We start from the raw sequence: 23008 nt of genomic DNA on the forward strand, positions 1-23008 counted from the left end.
GGCGACAGGCCAAGCACTGTTTGAAACCGGGAGAGCCAGGCATGAGCCCGGGCCCCAGGAGGGTGAGGAGGATTGAACCTCAGCCCTCTATCTATATACAGTAACTATACTAACAACTACTATTAACTACTAACAACTAACAGTCTACAAACTAGAACTATGAACTTAGAAAGACAAAAAACAGGTGAAGAGCTAGGGAAGGGGAGGTCAGCTAAGCTGCACTCCACTGTTCCAACAACCGACACGGGCGATAAGAAGGAACTGAGGAGCGGGCGGGTCGGCAGGGGTATATATGTGGTGCTGCAATGGCGCCACGCCAGGGGGCACCTGCCGATCCACGGGTGTTGCTAGGGGAAAATTCTTCCGAGGAACGTGCACGCGGCGTGCGCACACCTACTTGGAATGGATATGAACAAGCACTCGAAGAAGAACTTCTCTTCCCAGGTTGTTTCCAGTGATCACTTTCTTGTAAATGTTAGGACAAACTGAGGAAGCAGACAAGACAAAGAGATAAATGTTGAATATCAAGAAGTTAGTAGACCCAGCAGTGCAGTAGGAGTTTCCACTGCAGCTCAGTTAGTCCAACATCTGATGAGAACCTCTGAGAAAAACTGATATACGTTATGCTGCAGGAAACAACTTAGGTAAAAGAAGACAGCCTAAAGAATTATAAATAACAGATTACACTTTGAATGGAGCTGCAAAAATGGAAAGACTACTACTGGACTAGTGACGCTTGGCTCATGGAAAAGGAAAGTTACAGATACACCACCAAGATAACCAGATATATGGAACATGTTTTCTAAAAATTCTAAGAGAATTACAATAATTAAATATGCAGGGTTGCTATGGCTTTCTTGGTTCCAGGATATTGGAGTGAGAAGGTGAGTGAATTAAAATCTTCTGTTGGACCAGCTTCTGTTGGTGAAAGAGAGAAGCTTGAGAGCTTACAGAGCTCTTCTTCAGGTCTGGAAAAAGTACTCAGGCTATGTCTACGCTAGCACTTTTGTCAAAACTTATGTTGCTGAAGGGTATGAAAAGATACACCCCAACCGCCATAAATTACCTCAACAGAAGTGCCGGTGTGGACAGCGCTATGTTGCTATCCTGCTGACATAACTGCTGCTTGTTGAGGTTGGTTTAATTATGCCTACAGGAGAGCTCTCTCCCATCGGCATAGATTGGCTACATAGGAGACTTTACAGTGGTGCAACTGCAGCGGTACAGCTATGCTGCTGTAAGGTCTCTAGTATAGACAGCCACAGCCCTGTTTGCACAGGTGTTGATCATTTCATACATCCATCCCACAAGATTTTACAGCATTAAATCAACCAACTGCATCCTTACCCTGTGCAGCACCTAGCAGAGCCATGCCTTCATCACTGGGCTTCTATGATGAGCTGCATGCCATTCTAGGGGGTGCCCCTACAAATACCCCACCCCTGTGCTTTGAGTCCATCAATGGACTCTCATGCAACAGGGGTGCAGATGTACGGGATGAGGAGGAGGAACACGTTGAAGTTAGCCAACCAGGAGCACCCATGTCTGCCCAGGCGACCCTGATCGACCTCACCAAGGCCGGCTAGGAGCAACCAGGAGACAGCAGCAGATGGCACAGTATGACTCCTAACCGTCTTTGCCAACTTGCAAAGGCAGGGAGCTGCTGTTGTGTAGCACTGCAGTACCGCATCTGTCAGCAGCACCCAGGAGACATACAATGACAGTGAGCTGAGCGGGCTCCATGCTTGCTGTGGTATGTTGTCTGCACGGGTAACCCAGGAAAAAAGACGAGAAACGATTTTTTGCCATTGCTTTCACGGAGGTGGAGGGGGTCTGATGACATGTACCCAGAACCACCTGCAACAATATTTTTGCCCCATCAGGCATTGGGAGCGCAACCCAGAATTCCAATGGAGGGTGGAAACTGCAGGATAGCTACCACAATGCAACGCTCCCTAAGTCAATGCTAGCCTTGGTACTGTGGACGCACACTGCCAACTTAATACACTTAGTGGGGGGACACACAAACAACAGTATCAAATCGATTTCTAAAAAATCGACTTCTATTAAATTGACCTAATTTCATAGTGAAGACATACCCTGAGTCTCCAAAGAAAAGTACAGCTGAGAAAATCCAGCAGTCTCACAGAGAGGACTTTGCAGCTATGAAGGACTTTCAAACTACCAAGTTTCATTTTTTATCTTAAGATGTACATGGGCTCTCTAAGGATGTGGGGGAAGTCAAGGCTGCTTTGACCTATTTAGAGAACTATGAAAAACTGCCATTGAACTGAAGGAGGTTAAAAGAGAGAATGCTTCTATAAGGCATGGACTAACCCAGTCTTGAGGAAAAGCGAGATCTTGAAAACAAATGACACAGGAGTTATTTGTGGTTAGTGAGGATCCCTGAAGGGCTATAAGGAAAAAACACACGGTTAGCTTTCTCCAGAACATACTCTCTGAGGTACTGGAATTAGATCCCGGCTTGCCGCCCCTGGAGATTGAAAGGGCTCATTGAGTGGCAGAGGCCAGGAGAGAGAACAAGAATCCTAGACCCATCACCTTTAAAATGCTAAGGTTTAATAACAAAGTTAAGAAGATATCTGCTGGTAGGAAAAAAAGAATTCAAGTACAGGGATTTTAAATTTTCTTTGTATCTAGACTGATTGGTAAATTTAAGCAAGACAGAAGCATTTAATGGCATCAAACAAGCTCTCAGGTGATAGGATATCTGAGCTATATTAATACCTTATGAGTCTCCTAATGAAGCTGACAGACTCTGTGAAATACTTCAGTACCCCCAGCAAGCACTACCGGAACTGAGATCAGATCTCTGTAAGGGTAACAGCATGATCCTCTCCAAGGAAAAGAAAGAGGAGACTTTAAGCCCTGAAGAACAAGGAACTGTGACTTGAAAAACCAGGAAACTCATGTACATATATTTGACCTATCTGTTTTATTTAATAGTGTTATAGTGTATAATCAGTACTGTTAGACATGATAGTATAATATTTCAATATATTGATACACCAACATATGTATCTATATATTCATAGTAACTATATTACCATTATCTCCTTATTTCTACTTCTATTTATATCTACATTTATAAGTCTATTTAACATAAGAACTTAATAACTTCAGAATGACCATACTGAGTCAGACCAATGGTCCATCTAGTCCAGTAGCCTGTCTTCTGAAAGTGGCCAATGCCAGATGCTTCAGAGGGAATTAAATGTATCAAGTAATTCACTCTGTCATCCAATCCTAGCTTCTGCAGTCAGAGATTTAGGTTTATTTGTTTAATACATATATTATGGTAATATATTCATAACTACTTACTTGTGTGTTATTTGTGACTACCTGTATCACTTTATATAGGCAGTTGTATATTCTTATGCTTCTACCCACAGTTAAGGTTTATACATTTATAATATGTGTATGGTAATAATATATTCATATTTATTCGCACACATCATCGTTTGTCACTTCATGTTTATTTTTTTCATTAATCTATTGCCATATTTATAAACCATGTGCATATCAACAATCGGTTCTTCAACTGCTTGCACATGTCTATTCCAATGTAGGTTTGTGTGCACTCCAAGGACAATTGCTGGAAATTTTTCCCTCAGTTGTATCCATCGGATTGGCTCTGGCGCCCTGTGGTGCCATGCACTCATACAGCCAATATAAAGGGCCTGGCCTCCACCCCCTCAGTTCCTTCTTATTGCCCATAGCAGTTGCTGAAACTGCAATTTTTGCTTCAGCAAACTTTCTAAGTGATTTTTTTCACTGTTTTTTATAGTGTACGTAGTTGAGTTAGTTGTAAATAGTTTTTAGTCAGTAAGTGTTTGGAGTTTTTTCTCTATCAGTTATTGGAGCTCATTTGTTACCTGATGCGGAGGCATGCCTTGATCACTGGGCTTCAAGCCCTGTCCCTCCTGTGGCGAGACAGTTCCCCTGAGCGACCTGCATTCCAGTTGTCTGAATTGTCTGGGAGAGACTCATATAGGGGACAGCTGCCAGATCTGCAAGGACTTCAAACCGCACACACAAATGGACTGGGAAGCAAAACTGACATACAAACATGAGTTGTCAGCAGGGATTGAGCCCAGGACATTCAGATCCACAGCATAATCCTCTATTATCTGAGTTAAAGGGATAACCCGTGGCAGAAACAAACTGTTGTGTATGTGGACCAGACCCTAGAGTGCGCCGTGTGATATACTTTTCATTAGTGGCTTACACAGCTACTGGTGAGACAGCAGGGGAATGTCAGGTATCTGGATACCAGGGTTCCTTTACTGGCTCTGGTTCAATGGGTAGAGCAGGGGTTGCAGGAAGTATAGCTAAGCAGTTAGATTTGGCACATTTATTCTTAAAGTGTGGTTAAGGGAAGAAGATGCAAGTCTGTTACGTTACAGGTATGGGTTCTACTCCCAGATAGGGGTATAAGGCCTTATTCAGTTTATGAATGGCAGAAATATTAATATTGATCTTTGGAAGAGTGAGCCTAGTAATCATAGCTCTTCCCAGTCCAGTGCTCCTTTCTCTAGGCTAGAAGGAATTTTCTGAACAAGTATCTCTCTGTCGTAAGACTGCCAAATGTGTGACGGTCATGCAAAAGGCATAACACTTAGCTATCTATGCTGTATGGCTATTTTGAATGATCTTGGTTCCTTTAATTACATTGATTGAGGTGTTAAAAATGTGTGTGTAGGAGAAAAAACTATTTTTGCAAAGGTTTAGAGCACTATGGTTTAAATATGCTCTCCTTGACCCTTTTTTAGTATCACATCTTGAATTGGAAGGCTGGCCATTTAGAAACTATTTATTTAAGAGATCCTGTTGCTCCATGAAAGCTTTGTATATTTCTTTAATAATATATTTTAATAATACTATGTGACTCCATTTAAGTGGTTTTTTAACATACAAAGATTTAAAATGGAAGTCATTTTCATGAAGACTGTTTCTGACACTGTTGTAAATGCAGACTGAATATAGTCCCCTGCAGGAGTCTGTAAGCTGTGAATTCTGCTCAGCAGGAATGTTTGTTTTTAAAAATAGCACTCAAAGCTAGCTCATCTTCTAGCAATCAGCTCCTCAAAGCCAGGTGAGTTTGACAGATCTTCCACATTTGTTAGCAACTAGAACAATGCATGCAATCGTAAGAAAGTTTAGGAATAAGAAATAGCTGTGTTGGGTTTTTTTTAAAAGCGCCCATAAATAATTATAGTACATCTAGCCCCCTTATGAAAGCAAAGATTGTCAAGGTATGAATAAAAGTTATAGCTGATATCCTGATCCTAGCTCTGACTGTTATAAAACAAAATTGAAGAGAATAGTATGAGGAAAGGATATTGCATCATCCCAGGTTCTTCAATTTACCTAAGTGTATTGCTTTTGGTTAGAATTTAATGTCAGGGTCTTTAAAATTACTGTTTGATTTGCTTTATAGCAAGAATAATTGCTGTAACATTAACACAAAAACACTGCTAACCAAATAGTCCACATATCTTCAGTTAACTGTTTTATCACACCAGCTTTCCTGATTCAAAATTCTTGAACATAGTATGATTTTAATTAAATGGATATTCCAAATGTACAGTCTAATACATAAAGCCTGCATGTGGTAAGTTATTTTATACCCATCTTATTTAGTATTTACAATACTTTTATCTTTATCGCCAACTATTTTAAATTCATAATTGAAATTATGTGCTGAAAACAGTTTTCTGTTCTGCAAATTTGTTCCTTGAACAGTGCTGGAGGAAATAAATCTGTAACAGTCCATTACTGTCCCAGCACTAGTGATGCTGGTTGCCAAGCCACAGATGACTAGTGACATCTAACCTACAAGTAATTCTTCCCTCCACTTTATTCCTCTGTCAGTTAGGGGAGAGTGATAAAGATAAACCTTACAAAGCTAGAAATATATTGAATTGACAGATGACAAGAGCAATGAATTTTTATATGGCAGACATACTATATAATATGTTAACATTCCTTTAAAATGCTTGGCTTGGGATGACTAGTAAATATGTTATCAGGAGACGATCAGAGCTAGAGCAATCTTGATTTGTTGACAATACAGTGTTTCAGAGGTGAATGAAACAACATAAGTGAAGTATTTTAACAATTAATTATACTTACCATATTAAATTAAAAATCTTTATAGTTAAAAATAAAAAGGATAGTCCTAGCTTTATAATAATAGGATTAATCTGGCTTTTCAGCTACAGGTATTTATCTATTTCAGTTTAGTGTTTTTTAACATAACTGCCACAGCAAAATACAAAAGATGAGTTGAACTAAAACAGGAGAATTAGAAAAGGAATAGGAAAGTAGCTATCAGAACCTAACATCAATACTGTACTTTCTATCAGCTGTATGCATCATTTTATGCACCAGTAAACGTTATCAAGACTGAGCAACCAACAGTAAATTCAGTCAGTACTACACTGTTATGAAAGGGACTGCTTGAATGTAAACATAGTTCTTTGTGACATTAGTATGATTGTTTGCACAAACCATACTTTCCACTACTGTTATATTGGTAAATCAAAGAAAAAACAGTAATATTAACAATGTTACAACGCCAAGTGAAAATGTAGCTTCTTAAAAGTGTAAAATTGAAGTTACAGATAGGAGAGTCTTTTATCAAGGAGAAATAGTCGATTCAGAGTATAGAAAAGAAAGTGATTAAGTATAGTCAGTGTATCTGTGAAAGATAATGTTTGATACAAATACTAATGTTATTCAACTGTGGGGTTTAGATTGGCTAACTTTACCTCCTTTTCTTGGGGACATAGAGCCAATATCTAAGAAGCTCATATGATGGCATGATGGCTTTATACCCCAAAGTATATCACATAGTTCTCCTCCTTTAACTAGTTATTTTTTAAAACAGTTGGCACAGGCATGCGTGGAGAAGAGTCACTGAAGTAAAAATCCTAAGTAACCATTTCCCAGACAAATCAAGAATGATTAGAATACTCTATTTTTCTGCCAATTTTCAGAGATGCAGCAAAATGATGCTTATTATGTATCTACCGACAATTGAATGCCATCTAATGACACTATGCACTAACAAGAAACAGAACTGTGCTGATCTTGTAGATGTAGATGGTATTCTTCTTGAGCTCTGATTTCCATCATTTTTAAATCCATATTATCTCACCATGGCTGAGGAGACTTGCAATATGACTGCTTAATTAGCTTTTGCTTATTGTGCTGCTTTTATGCCGATAATGGGAATGTGCTATTAAGTCTTCCACCATCAGGGGAAAAATCTCCTTAAGGAACTATTTATATTAATAGGCTATTTCAACACGGACAGTCATAATCTTGTCAAAATCTGTTAAATTATTTTTATTTTCCTTTTGTGCTCTTGATGGTGGCAATCTGCAGTAGTGGATAATAGAATATTAAGATGTTGTCATTATGTATCACTCCAAAACCAGTCCCCTCTGTGTACTCATCTGACAAGGTTCTCTGACTTTCACTTCCCATTTGTCAGAAAGCTGTCAGCAAAAACAGTACTTCAGTCTTCACTGAAAGATAATTTATTTACTATCATATGTCCTAGTGATGTATAGACACGTAAAAGAATTAAAGGCTGGATTCAAGTTGATATTTGCTACGTTTCTTTTTTGTTGAGATGCAATGAGCCATTGGGAGGATTTTTAATTAAGAACAGCTTTAGTCTTCCATGGAAAATGCCTTCCTTGTAAGATTATTTTTTGGAGGTGGGAAGAAGACAATAAGGAGCATTTCAGTATTTTCTAAGAGATGAGTGAGAGAAGTATAGCTAAGAGATGAGTGAGAGAAGGCTCCCAGAGCATACCAGATGGAGTTGTGATTAAAAGCAACTGCCTGCATCTGTGCAGCTGCCCCCTTTTTACCACTCAATCCAACTGGCTTGTTTTTGACTGTGACTTACTTACCTTTTCTGCTGCAGCACTTCATCAAGGGTTTCTTGCTTGTCTTGCAGCAGTCGCTGGAGGTGCTTCATTTCACGCTGGTACTGAGAAGCCTTCCCAGCAAATTCCTTCTCTTGCTCCGTCATTTTGAGATTGATGTCTCCAAGCTTCCCAGCAGCTTTCTTTTTGTATACCTATGAGAGTTGAACATCATGGGGAAAACGTGGTTATGGCAGTCTCAAGGATAATTACTATGGGCAAAATAACCAGTTAAATATGTTTCTTTTACTCCCTGATGCCTTGCTTAAATAAATCAGGTAAGGTGCACTGATATGATCTTTTTTAGAATATTTATTAATTGATAGGTATGATGCATGTACTTTCAGAGATGTGTACAGTCTGAATACTACATATTATGCCTATGTTTTTATTTTGAGTGAAAATGACAGAAAGCAGGAAAACAAAATGGGTTTACTTTTCTGGGTGTAAAGCTGCTCTTCACAACACATGTTGCTTACCCACTAATTCAACAGTCAAGTCTAATTATCTGTCTACAACACAAAGAAATAGGAGTGAATACTATTGGATGGCATATTTTTAATCTTACAACAATGAGAAAAAATTAGACTGATTTCCTTATTAAATTAAGTGTATAATGGTTTTTCATAATATGAAAAATATTTTATTGGAATTACTGTACATGAACACTTTGTCCTGAAAAGGGTACTTTTCTAAAACAGCTCACAGAGTAATATATTGCCAGAAAATATGCTCAATACATTTGTCATGTTAAAATATTTTGCCACTTCAGCTAATAGTTGTTTTTTTAAATGAATGTTCTAGTGATGTTTTTCCTTCCTATTAATAAAATAACCAATTATGTGAGTTTGAACCCTAGAAATTTTTTAAAAATACTTTTGATAAAATGTATCTTTCCAGCTTTTAGAATCAATTTCTCTGTTACATTGCATGTCACCATGTGGAACCCCCAGGAGTATATGGCTTGTCAGCTTAGCATCATGATGCCCCATGCACTTCTGTTTTTTTTTTTTTAAAAGGGGGTTTTCTGCTAATGATTCCAAATGGGATACAATAATTCATCATAGGCTGTAATTTTGATACTCTCCTCACTACATCCATGTGATCTGAAAATAGAATCTTGTGTTGGAAGCAGCTCATGCAGTATGACTGGAAATTCTCTGAACTGAAATTTTGAAAATATTTATCTTCAGCTGTTGCAAATATGCCCACATGGCTGTACTCTTAAAAAGACAGATTCTGCTTGCTTGTAAATAAGTGCCCTAGGGGAGAGGGATGCTGTAGAGAGCTCCCCCTTCCCCTTGTACATCGGCACACAGAGCAGCTAAAGTTTTCAGCTAAGTGTTTAAACAAGTGCTTAATAGGAATGTAAGAGGTTAACCAGATAAGCAGTAGTTTTACCAGTTAACCCACATTAACCGTTAACCCCCAGGCCGGCCGGCGGACCCCAGCAGCCCCGTGCAAGCCAGAGCAGACCCAGTCCCAGCTGCGCTGGCCCTGGCCGGAGAGGCCCCAACCCCAGCCGCTTAATCGGTATGTACATCCATAGTGCTTAAGTCCATCCCTATCCAGTAAAAGATTTAGAACTTGATCCTGAAAGGTGCTGATGAACCATGCACCATTCCAGCAAAGAACTTAAGCAGGTGAGTAGTCCCACTGAAGTCAACAGAACTATTCGTGTGCTAAGTGCTTTGCTGACTAAGGAGGGATATTCAAATTGGGCTTGTGCTTCCTGATTCTCCACTGCCCTGCAATTCTGTAGCCATTTACAGCTGTGCAAAGTGAGCATAAAACATGACTGTTCTAATATGATAATATTTTATGCCCACTTTGCATTGGTGTAAACGAGTGTAAATACTACATAACAGAATGGAAGGCATAGAAGTGTTAGTGTACCAGTATGATAAACACCTAGTCAAGGCATGGCCCTGGCCCCACTCGCAGCTAGAGCTAACACAAGCTCCACCCTTTTAAGCAGCCTCAGAGGGTATGTCTACGCAGTCTGTGGCAACAAGCCTGACAGCCCAGATGCGCAGACTTGGTTTGTGGGGTTTGCACTAGTGCTCTAGAAATAGCTGTGCAGACAACACTTTGAAGTTGCAGCCTGGGCTCTGAAGCCTGATCCCTCACTAGCTCTCAGATCCCAGGCTCCATTCTGGGCCACATCATCAAAGTATAGTCTACACAGTTATTTTTAGAGCACTAGTGTGAGCCCCACAAACCCAGGCAGAAAGGTTTGCTTCCACAGGCTATGTAGATATACCCAGAGAAGGCACTCTGTCGGCATTCTGCCTGTCTCTGCCCTCCATATGCTGAATTCATTTAGCAGCACCTGCTGGTGTGGAACACATCCACACACCCCAACACAGATGTGGCTTTAGAATCATAGAATATCAGGGTTGGAAGGGACCTCAGGAAGTCATTTAGTCCAACCCCTGGTCAAAGCAGGACCAATCCCCAGACAGATTTTTGCCCCAGATCCCTAAATGGCCCCCTCAAGGATTGAAATCACAACCCTGGGTTTAGCAGGCCAATGCCCAAACCACTGAGCTATCCCTCCCCCCCAAAACAGCTAATAAACTGGTCAAAAATGGGACAAACTTGGCAGTAGTCATTCCAGTTTTTAATTCTTCTAATTTACATTGATCTGCATTTCAGGACTCTTGTAGTTGGGGAAGAATCAACAAAATTGGGTGATAGATCCGTATCAAATATTTGCCCCTCATCTATTTTTTATTATTCTGACATTTCTTTGGTTCTTAAACCCCTATAGAGTCACCATCTTTCTTAAAGCTAGATTGGTAGCTCTTGGGCCTTGCAGAAGACCAATCTTTTTTCTGCAAGACTTACTCTCTGCCTTGACAAAGCCTGGGACAGTAACTGGAAAGTTCTGGCAGAGGCAGACAGATTGGAACGCAAAGGGTTTCTACAAGTCTACTCTGAGGACAGGTTACAGGTAGACATCCTTTCTGTCCTCCTCCATACTGGCTTCCTAACCACACCTAAAAGAACAATTCAGATTGAGAAATACTTATCAACCCAGTCTGTCTGCAGTCCACACCTGAGACCTGTATCATTTGCTGGGAGGAACTATTATCTTTTCACAGAGAAGATCACTCACATCCAAGGTATCTCAGGATACTGTGAACCAGAAATCACACAAACATTGTATCTTGACACCTTCCTATTCAAAGTTCTGTCTATTTATGCAACAGGAAGTCCAGGATACATTGAAGGAAGTGTAAAACCTTCTTTGGGTCCAATCCTTGCCCTTCCTAGTTGGCAAAGGAAAGTGAAAGATAAGTATGATTTCTTCCAAGAGAAATATGGTCAATGCACCATTTGAAAAATTAACTCTTTCCATCTCCTTAAAGCATGCCATAAACCTATGAATTCTGAAGAAACCTTCACGAGATGCAATGAAACTTGACATCTACTGCCTGGTGTCAAATCTCCCTTGGACTTCTAGGTAGCACTGCATATGGTAGATCATACACTGCTGCTCTTCTACCTAAGAGATGTGGCAGGTATCAATGGAAATGTTCTAAAACTAGTTGAATCCTTCCTCAAAGGCTGTACACAGGATAGTGATCGTAAAATACTCCTTTATCACTAGGCTTCTTGCCTGTAGAATACCTCAAGATTTAATTCTCTCTTCTGCCCTACTCGGCATCTATATATAGCCATTGGGGGAAAAGATAAGACTTCATCACAGGCTCAGATACCAGAAATATGCAGATAACTCTATTATTCACATATGCAAAGACCTCAATCACTCAGATATCTTAGTGCCTGGTTAATATCAGCACATAGATGAGGAGCAGTTGGCTGAGACAAAACCAGGAATGAGGGAGGTTATGTTGAAGTAGGTTCACCAGCCAGCGAATGTGAAAAATCGGGACGGGGCTGGAGGGTAATAGGAGCCTCTATAAGAAAAAGACCCCAAAATCTGGATTGTCCCTATAAAATCGGGACATCTGGTTACCCTAATGTTGAGGTGGCTTTAATACTGTGTGTAGGATCATCACAGTCATGCATATGCTATGCATTTGTGATCTTTTATTTATATATATATAAATAAAATCTAAAATATAAAATCTGTTTTGACTAAGTTTCACATTAAGTAAAAAGAATTGCCATTGTGCATTGAAGAGGGGTGTTAAGATAAATGAAAATTCTGCATTTCATTAGTTACTTCAGACTTACTAAATTCATGAACACTGTAGAGATAAAATACTCTGCAAATTGATTCAGTATTATGAAATGGTGTTAAAACACTGGACACAACTAGTGTTTTACAAGCTTTCAGAAACACTGGTCTCTTGACACTGTCTGGAAAATGTATAGTCTGAGTCCCTTTAGGAGTAACGCAGCTGTCAACACAGCCATGGGGACTTCTAGAGGAATTACTGTACTTCTACAGTAGTCACTTGAACTTTATCCTTGTGTCTTGTAACATTATATGAGATATGCTATGCTATAATCAGCTTTGTCGAATGATTTTCAGAGTGCTATGTTTATTTTCTTCAATGGAAGTCTCCTTGCTCAATATCTCTGAAAATCAAACCACTAAGCACCAAATACTATAGTCCTCATGCAGGCTCTCGGAAAAGTACAGATGAAATTATTTCTGTTCAAATTTGTAATATTTCCAAACCCAAGCTTCCAAATATCATGTCAGGACCCCAAAATTCATGAGACTGACTTACAACTCATGAAAATTTTAAGCCAATAATGTGGCATTCATTTTCCTTATCATTTGAGTCTTTAGGTTACACTGAAGTCATGTTTTCAAGCTTTTCGCAACAAAGAGGAGATGGTCTGCACAAATGGCTAGCCCACTGATGTCCACTTCATAGAAACTGAGCACCACCACAACAGCAAGACAGGTATCTAAAACAGCTGTAATAGGAAGTCCCTAGGATCACTTTTTTCCCTTGTCATCTTACTGCTTTAAGCTATGACCAGAGTTCAAAAGCTACATACAAGTTAAAAGTAAACATCTATATTAATTTTTCTAGGTTATCCATTACACTTCATCACCAGGCTTCAATCATTTTCCTATCACACAGAAGCTGCCGATGCTGTTCTGTATGTTAAATAAAATAGGGCTTGATTCTCGCACCAAGACTTCAACCTAAGCCTTAACTTAAGGTAGTAAATGGTATCTCTATAAGGAAGGAACAAGTCTTCTTAATTACACACGTATCCTTTCTGTGCACATACTTAAGAAGCCAGGGCTAAGAAGCAGCTTTTATTAAAAGAGAGAAAGAATGCACATCATAAATTAAATGGCTGAGTTGTCAGGAAAAAGGCAGAACCCATTTTTTGGTGACAGGTCTCACTGTTTTTGATGGTTTTGCTACTTGATACCTGGGATTAATCTTTCAATGAACCTGGAAAACTTGATCATCATCAGTCTATTAAATCTTGAGCAATACCTGCCTAGTTATATTGGGTTGTTTGCAACCCAAGTCATTCTATCTTGTAAGAAATCAATAATCACTGGTATGCCTGAGTCTCCTGGTTATGTCTGCCATTCTTCATACCAGAAGCAAAACTTTGACCAGGTTGCTGAATATTCTTTGACGGTAGATTTCTACCTTAAAGTCAGAAGTCTCTCTCTCCTCATAGAGAAGATGATCTGGCTTAGGTTTTCCTATTCTATAGTCACAGAGTCAGCTGCAGATGGTCTGAATTAGAATGTATAAGAGGTCTGTCATAAAGAATCTGTGGACTTCTAAAGAGCCTCTGCTCAGCCCATCTGCCTCTTGATTCAGGGTTCCTTTGGCTCTGACTGAAAGAAGTTGGACCTCTTCCAAGGACAAGGTTTGGGCTTCTGGTCCCACCATGACTGGACAAACCAAGATTGTGGTGGTGCCCAACAGTACTGTGAGGTGTTGCATCTGATAATCTGAGTTTAGAATTTGAGAAGAGCTGTCTGACCACTTGAAGCTCCAGCATCATGGTTTTCTCCTTCCTTAGGCCTTGTGCAGTCAGATTGTTCAGGCATGCTCCCCCTGCTAAAGGTTCTTGTTGGCAATGAGCTCTAAAGGTTCCAGAAGCGTATGAGATGACCCATGCTTTGTGTTTAAATCCACAAGTGTTGTATACACATGGAAGGCCTCTGGAATTTTTGTCAATGATATCTAAAATTGCAGAGATTAGCAGGATATTATCACCACAGAACTTAGTACCATCAATGCAAAAACTACATGAAGAGAAAGTAAGGCTGTGATTTAGAGCTATACATCAGGAAATTCAGAGCTTGGGCTCCTGCAACACGTAGAAGTGCTGCTGGCACATATGCATTACGGGCCTGATCCAAATCTCACTGAAGTCAATTGAAAGACTCCCTTAGATAGCAAATGAGGTCTGTAGTGTGTAGCACTGGATAAGGGAATATACTCTGGATGACCAAGTTGTATGTTTTATTATGAATCAAGGGTCATACATATTTAAATGTCAGTAGTAGCCATTGACTTATCATATTATTGCAAATTATGACATTAAATGAAAATTTTAAAAAATTCTAATGTTTGTAATGTTTATTTATAGAGTGCCTAAAGTAAATACTTAACATACATACTTTAAAAAGCATAAATAATCTAAAATAATATTTCAAGACACTAAATACTCCCATGTCTACTAAATGAAAAGGGAGAATTCCCATCCCAATTCTCAGAAAAAGCCTGAGTAAATACAGGCATAGATGCTTGTAATGCTATTACTGGAATTTCTCTGTTCTATGTATTGTAACAAATTGGGGAAAAAAGCTTTTGCTCTTTAATACATGAAATTTAATTTTTGATCAATAGGATGAATGCATAATTACATTGTTATAATAGTTTGTGTTTTATGTGCACATGCATTGAGGAATTAAGTTGAATAACTTGGTAGTGTGTAGATTCTCTAGAGTACCTAAGACCGATCAATTTCAGTCACATTCTGTTGAATGGGCTGGGCTGAGGGGTTTGGAGTGTGGAAGAGGGCTTCAGGCTGAGCCTGGGGTAGCGGGTTGGGGTACAGGAGGGAGTGATGGGAGGGAGTTTGGGTACAGGAGGGGGCTCTGGTCTGGGGCAGAGTGTTGGGGTACAGGAAGAAGTATGGGGTGTTGGCTCTGGGAGGGGGCTCAGGGCTGGGGCAGAGGTGCTGGGTCCAGGAGGGGGCTCAGGGCTGGGGGTTGGGCCAGGTTCCTGCCAGGCAGCACTTACCTCAGGCAGCTCCCAGTCAGCAGTGCAGCCGGGCTAAGCACGGGAGGCTCCCTACCTGCCCCAGCTCCTGGAAGGGGCCAACACACCTCAGGCTGCTGGGGGCGGTGCACATGGCTCCGCACGCTGCCCCTCTTTGCAAGCACAGCCCCCACAGCTCCCACTGGCTGCCGTTCCCCATTCTCAGCCAATGGGAGCTGTGGGAGCAATGCTTGTGGGCAGGAGCAGCGCATGGAGACCCCTGTACCCGACCCCGGGGGAGCATGCTGTGCTAGTCACTTCCAGCAGTGGTATGAGGCCTTAGTGGCAGTACTGCGTGGCTGGACATTTAGTGGCCAGAGATCACTGGGAGAGTCTCCAGGATTGACCAGCTGATCATGATTGACCAGTTGGTGACCACTGCTCAAGAGGAAAGGAAAATGAAAACATTCATGTCAAAAATGGCAATCTGAGAGATTTTAGGAGCCTGGGTTCTTTTCTGGGAAGCCCTGACTGACCAGTTTTAACTGTCCTCAGTCTCTAATCACAGGGTATACTAAGATTAGATTGACATGTTATGATAAAGAAATTGACATAGCATACAGAACAGACTTCCATAATCTTGTCTTCTGAAGGTTGAATGCAATAATAAAAGACGGTTACTCACCATTGTAACTGTTGTTCTTCGAGATGTGTTGCTCATATCCATTCCAATTAGGTGTGTGCGCGCCACGTGCATGCTCATCGGAAGATTTTTACCCTAGCAACACCCGGGGGGTCAGCTGGGCGCCCCCTGGCGTGGTGCCGCTATGGCACCGAATATATACCCCTGCTGACCCGTCCGCTCTTCAGTTCCTTCTTGCCGGCTACTCTGACAGTGGGGAAGGAAGGAGGGTGTGGAATGGATATGAGCAACACATCTCAAAGAACAACAGTTACAATGGTGAGTAACCATCTTTTCTTCTTCGAGTGCTTGCTCATATCCATTCCAATTAGGTGAATCCCAAGCCTTACCTAGGCGGTGGGGTCGGAGTGACAAACTGCAGAGTGCAAGACTGCCAAGCCAAAGGCTCCATCATCTCTGGATTGTTGTACCAGGGCATAATGAGAAGTAAACGTGTGTACCGAAGACCATGTAGCCGCTCGACATATCTCCTGGATAGGCACTCGAGCTAGGAAGGCGGCCGACGAGGCCTGGGCTCTAGTCGAATGTGCGGTAACGTGGCCCGGAGAGGCGTGAGCAAGGTCATAGCAAGCCCGGATGCATGCCGTCACCCAGGACGAAATCCTCTGGGAAGAGACGGGTTGTCCTTTCATCCGGTCCGCCACCACAACAAAGAGTTGGGGCGTTTTACGGAAGGACCTCGTGTGGTCAATATAGAAGGCTAGCACCCTACGGACGTCCAGCGAGTGCAACTGTTGGTCCCTACGTGATGTGTGGGGGCTTGGGGAAGAAGACCAGAAGGAATATGTCCTGGTTAAGGTGAAAAGACGAAACCACCTTGGGGAGGAACGCAGGATGCGGGCGTAGCTGCACCTTGTCCTTGTGGAATATCTTGTAAGGCGGGTCCACTATGAGAGCCCGAAGCTCCGAGACTCTCCTAGCCGATGTAATGGCTACAAGGAACGCCATTTTCCACGATAAATATAGGAGGGAGCAGGTCGCCAAGGGCTCAAACGGGGGGCCATAAGTCTTGCCAAAACCAAATTGAGGTCCCAGGCACGGGCGGGGCGTCGCACCAGGGGAAAAAGGCATTCCAACCCCTTGAGGAACCTCGAGACCATAGGGTGGGAGAAAACGGAGTAAGCGCCTTCTCCGGGGTGGAAGGTAGAGATAGCCACTAGGTGTACTCGCAAAGATGATAATGCGAGGCCCTGCTGCTTGAGATGCAAGAGGTAATCTAGTATCGCGGGGATGGGAACCCCGGTAGGTGCTGCATTCCGCCCCTGACACCAGCAAGAGAACCGTTTCCACTTGGCCAAGTATGTAGCTCGAGTGGAGGGTTTTCTGCTGCCCAGGAGTACCTCCTGCACCGGGGTAGAGCAGTGCAACTCCGCTTGAGTTAACCAAGCAGGAGCCATGCCGTAAGATGGAGGGATTGCAGGTCTGGGTGGAGAAGCCTGCCGTGGTCCTGCGTTATCAGGTCCTGATAGAGGGGCAGGGTGATCTGGTTGGCTATCGAGTGGTCTAGCAACGTGGTGTACCAGTGTTGCCTGGGCCATGCAGGGGCGATCAGAATCAGACGAGCCCTGTCCCTGCGAAGTTTCACGAGAACCTTGTGCACCAACGGAAAGGGTGGGAAGGCGTAAAGCAGGTGGTTCAGCCAAGACATTAGGAAGGTGTCGGATATCGAGCCCAGGGCGAGGCCCTGGAAGGAGCAGAACCTCTGACACTTCCGGTTGCTGCGGGAGGCGAAGAGGTCTATGTGTGGAAGATCGAATGAACTACATCCAGGCGAAGTGACCACTCGTGGCCGAGAAATGACCTGCTGAGCTGGTCTGCTAGAGTGTTCTGGACTCCCGGAAGGAAGGACGCCACTAGGTCTATAGAGTGGGCTATACAAAATTCCCACAGTTGGATCGCCTCCTGACAGAGGGGGAGAGAACAAGTCTCTCCCTGCTTGTTTATGTAGTGCATTGCGGTGATGTTGTCCATGAGCACTAGAACGCAACGGTCCTGCTGATGATGAAGGAAGGCCTGACAGGCAGGGCGGACCGCTCGTAACTCCCGAATGTTTATGTGCAACGTCAGCTCCTGGACAGACCAAAGGCCTTGCGTGCGACGATGGCCTATGTGAGCTCTCCAGCCAAGCGACAACGCGCCTGTTGTTAGGGATACAGACAGTTGTCTTGGATGGAACGGCATGCCTCCGCACACCAGGGAAGGTGTCAGCCACCAGCTGAGGGAGCCTAAGACACTCTGAGGAACCGTGACGACCATGTCTATGGCATCCCTGTGTGGGCGGTAAATGGAGGCCAGCCAGACTTGAAGGGGACGAAGGCGAAGTTTGGTGTGCTTGGTCACGAAAGTGCACGCAGCCATATGGCCGAGGAGGCTGAGGCAGGCACGGGCCGAGGTCGTCGGGAAGGACTGAAGGCTTTCTATGGCGGCGACTATTGACCGAAACCGGGATAGCGGGAGGTAGGCTGTTGTGAGTGTGGAGTCTAGAACGGCTCCAATGAATTCGATTCTTTGAGTGGGCACTAGAGTGGACTTGCCTACATTGACCATGAGACCCAATCGCTCGAATAGGTCCATGACGATGGCAACATGTCTGGAGACCTGAACCTCGGAGGTCCCGTGGATGAGCCAGTCGTCTAGGTAGGGGAAAACGCAGATGTGCCGACGACGGAGGGAGGCGGCCACCACAGCCATACACTTCGTGAAGACGCGTGGGGCAGTGGAGAGGCCGAACGGGAGGACCGTAAATTGGTAGTGTCGATGATGTACCATAAACCGCAGGTACCGTCTGTGCGGAGGATAAATGGAGATATGAAAGTATGCATCCTTCATGTCGAGAGCAGCGTACCAGTCTCCCGGATCCAGGGATGGGATGATGGTCCCCAGGGACACCATGCGGAACTTCAACTTCTTTAGGAAGGCGTTGAGACCGCGGAGGTCCAGGATGGGTCGGAGACCTCCTTTTGTCTTGGGGATTAAGTATCATCGGGAGTAAAACCCCTTGCCCCTGAACTCCTCCGGTACCTCCTCTATAGCTCCGATTTCGAGGAGCATGCGGATCTCCTGCCAGAGAAGTTGCTCGTGAGAGGGGTCCCTGAAGAGGGAGGGGAGGGCGGGTGGGAGGGAGGCGGCAAAATAAACTGGAGGTGGTATCCAAACTCCACCGTGCATAGGACCCAACGGTCTGAGGTCAATTGGGCCCACACAGGGAGGAAGGAGGAAAGATGGCTGGAAAACTGGAGAGGATTCCAGGAAAGGACTGGTGCTCTGGTCTCGGGCGTACCTTCAAAAGTTTGGCTTTGGTCCCGCTGATGGTTTGGCGGGACCACTATTTTGGCCTCCTTGAGAACCCGACTGCCGTCTGCGGTTCCCGCGACCACGCCTCCTACTAAAGTCTTGTCGAGGCTGGGGATGGGGGGTAAGGGTGCTGCGGTTGGGCCCGGAAGGACCTGCATTGGGTCTGCGGGGTATGCATCCCAAGGGAACGCATGATAATGCGATTGTCTTTGAGACTCTGGAGTCTAGGGTCCGTTTTCTCCGAGAAAAGGCCCTGGCCCTCGAACGGAAGGTCCTGAATAGTATGTTGCAGCTCGGGGGGTAGACCCAAGACTTGCAACCACGATATTCTCCACATCGTAATCCCGGAGGCTACGGTTCTAGCCGCCGAGTCAGCAGCGTCGAGAGAGGCCTGTAAGGAAGTCCGAGCTACTTTCTTCCCTTCCTCTAGGAGGCTGTGAAATTCTGGCCGGGAGTCCTGTGGGATCAGTTCAGCGAACTTACTCATCGACTGCCAGGTGTTATAATTGTACCTGTTGAGGAGGGCCTGCTGGTTAGCTACCCGCAGTTGAAGGCCCCCGGCGGAGTAGACCTTATGCCGCAGCAGATCCATCTATCTAGCCTCCCGTGATTTTGGGGCAGGGGCTTGTTGACCATGGCGCTCTCTCTCATTTACAGATTGCACGACCAGAGAGCACGGAGGAGGATGGGTATATAGATATTTATACCCTTTAGAGGGTACCATATATTTTCTTTCCACGCCTCTGGCCGTAGGAGGGATAGATGCTGGAGACTGCCAAATAGTGTCTGCTTTGGCTTGGATGGATCGAATAAATGGCAGAGCCACGCGAGTCAGGGCATCTGCGGATAATATGTCTACGACTGGGTCCTCCACCTCCGGAACCTCCTCTACTGGCAGATTGATATTTAACACAACTCGCTGGAGAAGATCCTGGTGGGCTCGGAGGTCCATCGGGGGCGGGCCCGATGCTGTTGTACCGGCTACTGCCTCATCTGGCGAGGACGACGATGACAGGCCCTGTACTAGTGGCTCGTGCTGGGGCTCCTGTTCCAGGGGAGCATCAGAGTCCGGGAGGACCTGAGGGTCCTATGTCAAAGTTGAAATGACCGTATCTGCTGGAGGAGGACGGCTAATAGTGGCCTCCAGTGCCCGATGGTCTGAGGGGGCGGATCGAGATGTAACTGTGGGTTCGCCCGGGGCCTGGTGGTATGCCCAGGGCGTCCAGAATGACCACTGTGGAGCTTGTTCTGTGCCCTAGGTCTCTGGGAGGACGCGTCTCTGTGGGTCCAAATCCCCGTAGATAGCGTTGTCATCGCGGGAAGACCCCGATGGGTTTGTGATGGCCACGGCAGAGCCAAGAGTCCATGAGAGGGACCCCTGGGAGCCAGGTACCGGACATCATGCCACACCGGAGAACAGTACCGGGAGTCATACCGGTGCCGAGAGGGAGACTGGGACCTGCGACCAGCGCAGTGCCGGGAGGTCGACTGGGATCGAGAAGGTCGGTGGTAAGAGCGACTGTGGCGGGAGCGGTGCTGGGAGCTGGACCACCGTGTGGAGTATTTGTCCGGAGATCGAGACCTGGAGCGGTGCTGCGAGTACGACTGGTACCGAGAAGGGGATCGGTACTGGGACTGCGAGCAGCGCCTGGATCTGGACCGGCGATGAGAATGGGAACGGTGCCTGCCGGCAGCTTCGGTGGAGGGTGGCCTGACGAGAGCAGGCTTTCCCACTGATGTAAGAACCCGCACCGGCGGTCCCGGGGGTTGAGGCAGGGTGGGCTCCGTCAGAGCAATAAGTTCCCTCGCCGTCGAGAAGGTCTCTGGCGTAGTGGGAACGAGAAGCTCAACCGAGGCACGGGCCGGGGAGCTGTCGCGCACCGGACTCAACGGCTCTTGCATGGCCGGAATCAACGGTGCCGATGCCGCGGCAGGTGTTGGTGCCGGGCGACTCAGCTGTGGTTGGTGCTCAGACCGCGGTGGAAGAGTTGTAGCCGCGGGAGCTTTAGCCTGCTTTGCCCGCGGGGAGAGGGAGCAGTGCCGGGCTGCCTTCTGTGCCGGAGACGGCTGGTGCCAGGGTGTTCTGACAGTGCCGGCGTTCTCCGGTGCCGATGAAGCACTCTTCCCCGGCGTGGGCTGCGCGGCACTCGTTGCCGAGGCTGGAGGAGCGAGGGCCGCTTCCATTAGGAGCTGTTTTAAACGAGAGTCTTGCTCCTTTTTTGTCCGCGGTTTGAATGATTTACAAATGCGGCACTTATCAGTCAAATGAGATTCCCCCAGACACTTTAGGCAGCGGTCATGGGGGTCTCCCGTTGGCATCGGCCGACGGCAGGCCGAGCACTGCTTGAAGCCCGGTGAGCCTGGCATGGGCCCGGGCTAGGGAGGGGGGGCTAATCCCCAACTAACTTTAACTAGTATTGTTACATCTTACACTATACTTTAACGAGTACAAGGGGTATATGAAGGGCTGTGTGGGAGGGCTAAGCCGCGCTCATGTTCACGACGCACGGGCGTTGGTAAGAGGATGAGGACGCGGCGGGTCGCGGGGTATATTTCGGCTTGCCAGCCCCTGCCGCCAGCCAGGGGGCGCCCAGCCGACCCGCCGAGTGTTGCTAGGGTAAAAATCTTCCGACGAGCGTGCATGCGGCGCGCACACCTAATTGGAATGGATATGAGCAAGCACTCGAAGAAGAATGGTAATTGCAATACAAATTACACATTAAACTTGTTTTATTGGAGTCAGTGGAAGAAAGCAAATGAATTATGCTTCAGCCATAAATTTATTTTTCTAGAATTGAATAACTGAGTTAAACTAGTGCATTGATATTTCTTTAAAAAAAAAAGTTAAAAATGCACCAACATTTTTTCTTCTAAAAATAGTGACACACTTTCTACAGAGAGAGAACACCAGTTCCCATGTTGAGGATGTAAAATTGAGTTTAAAATGTAACTTACAAGGAAGATTCAAAAATTAAACAGCAAGCTTCTTTGAAATATATTTCAAACTGCACACATGAAGGAAACATTAGAATAATTTAGGGTTCTTTGCATTCCCCTGTAAACAATTTGTAATTATTGATGTTTAAATCTTGAAAGATGTCTTTCACTTAAGTCTACTTTTTTTATCCCTACCAAATATATAGTCTCACGTCAGTAGTCATACAGTACATGGTTCACAGGTCAAAGATTCGTACAGCTGTTGCCAACATGAAGAAGCCTGTTAGATACCAATGCCATGGGTACCTTTAGAACTTTACCCATTAGAGTAGTTCAGTTGCCAAAGTGATTTATACCTTTTAAAGGGTCTGATAGTACACCCAAAATGGTAAACATAAACAGAGTAAACAGACTCAAGATCATGACAGTCCCAAAAATAAAAATGGTGAATTGACTCAGTCCATGAATTCAAATACTTTAGGCTCCAATCCTGCAAACATATGGGCATATAACTTCATGTACATGAATTCCATAGGAATATTATCTTAATAAAGTTATTTATATGTGCAAGTGTTTACAGGATCGATATCTTAATTTTTACTACTTTAAAAGAACATGCAATTTTAATGCAAGTGGGGTTTGGGTCCCATCACGCACCTCTTTAAGTCAATAGCAAAGCTTTCAGTATAATATCATCTTGCCTGTTTCTATTAACACAACCTGCTATGTAGTCATTTGAGCCTGATGTTCTGAGAGAGGACTAATTTTACTTACTAACAAATCAGAGTGGAAATAAATTAACTTTTCTGGAAAAAAGCTGAGGAAAAACACATTGCTGAGAAATGCAGTGTCACACTGGTCAGAAATTGCTATAGTTTCACAAACAGCTGTATAATCCCAAAGCATGACTAATACAAACGTGTTACAGGAAACTACTA

General features: G+C 44.3%; 1 protein-coding gene across 1 annotated transcript in view; it reads right to left on the reverse strand.

Moving 5' to 3' along the window:
• The window catches only part of CEP89 (centrosomal protein 89), a 133081-nt gene that overhangs the window by 14402 nt on the left and 95671 nt on the right, over positions 1 to 23008 (reverse strand). The window contains exon 18 of the mRNA XM_075073627.1: positions 7950 to 8119. Coding sequence (XP_074929728.1) covers positions 7950 to 8119 — 170 coding nt within the window. The remainder of the gene's footprint in view (positions 1 to 7949; positions 8120 to 23008) is intronic.

The sequence above is a fragment of the Chelonoidis abingdonii genome, chromosome 19 (assembly GCF_003597395.2).
Source record: "Chelonoidis abingdonii isolate Lonesome George chromosome 19, CheloAbing_2.0, whole genome shotgun sequence".
NCBI lineage: Eukaryota > Metazoa > Chordata > Testudines > Testudinidae > Chelonoidis > Chelonoidis abingdonii.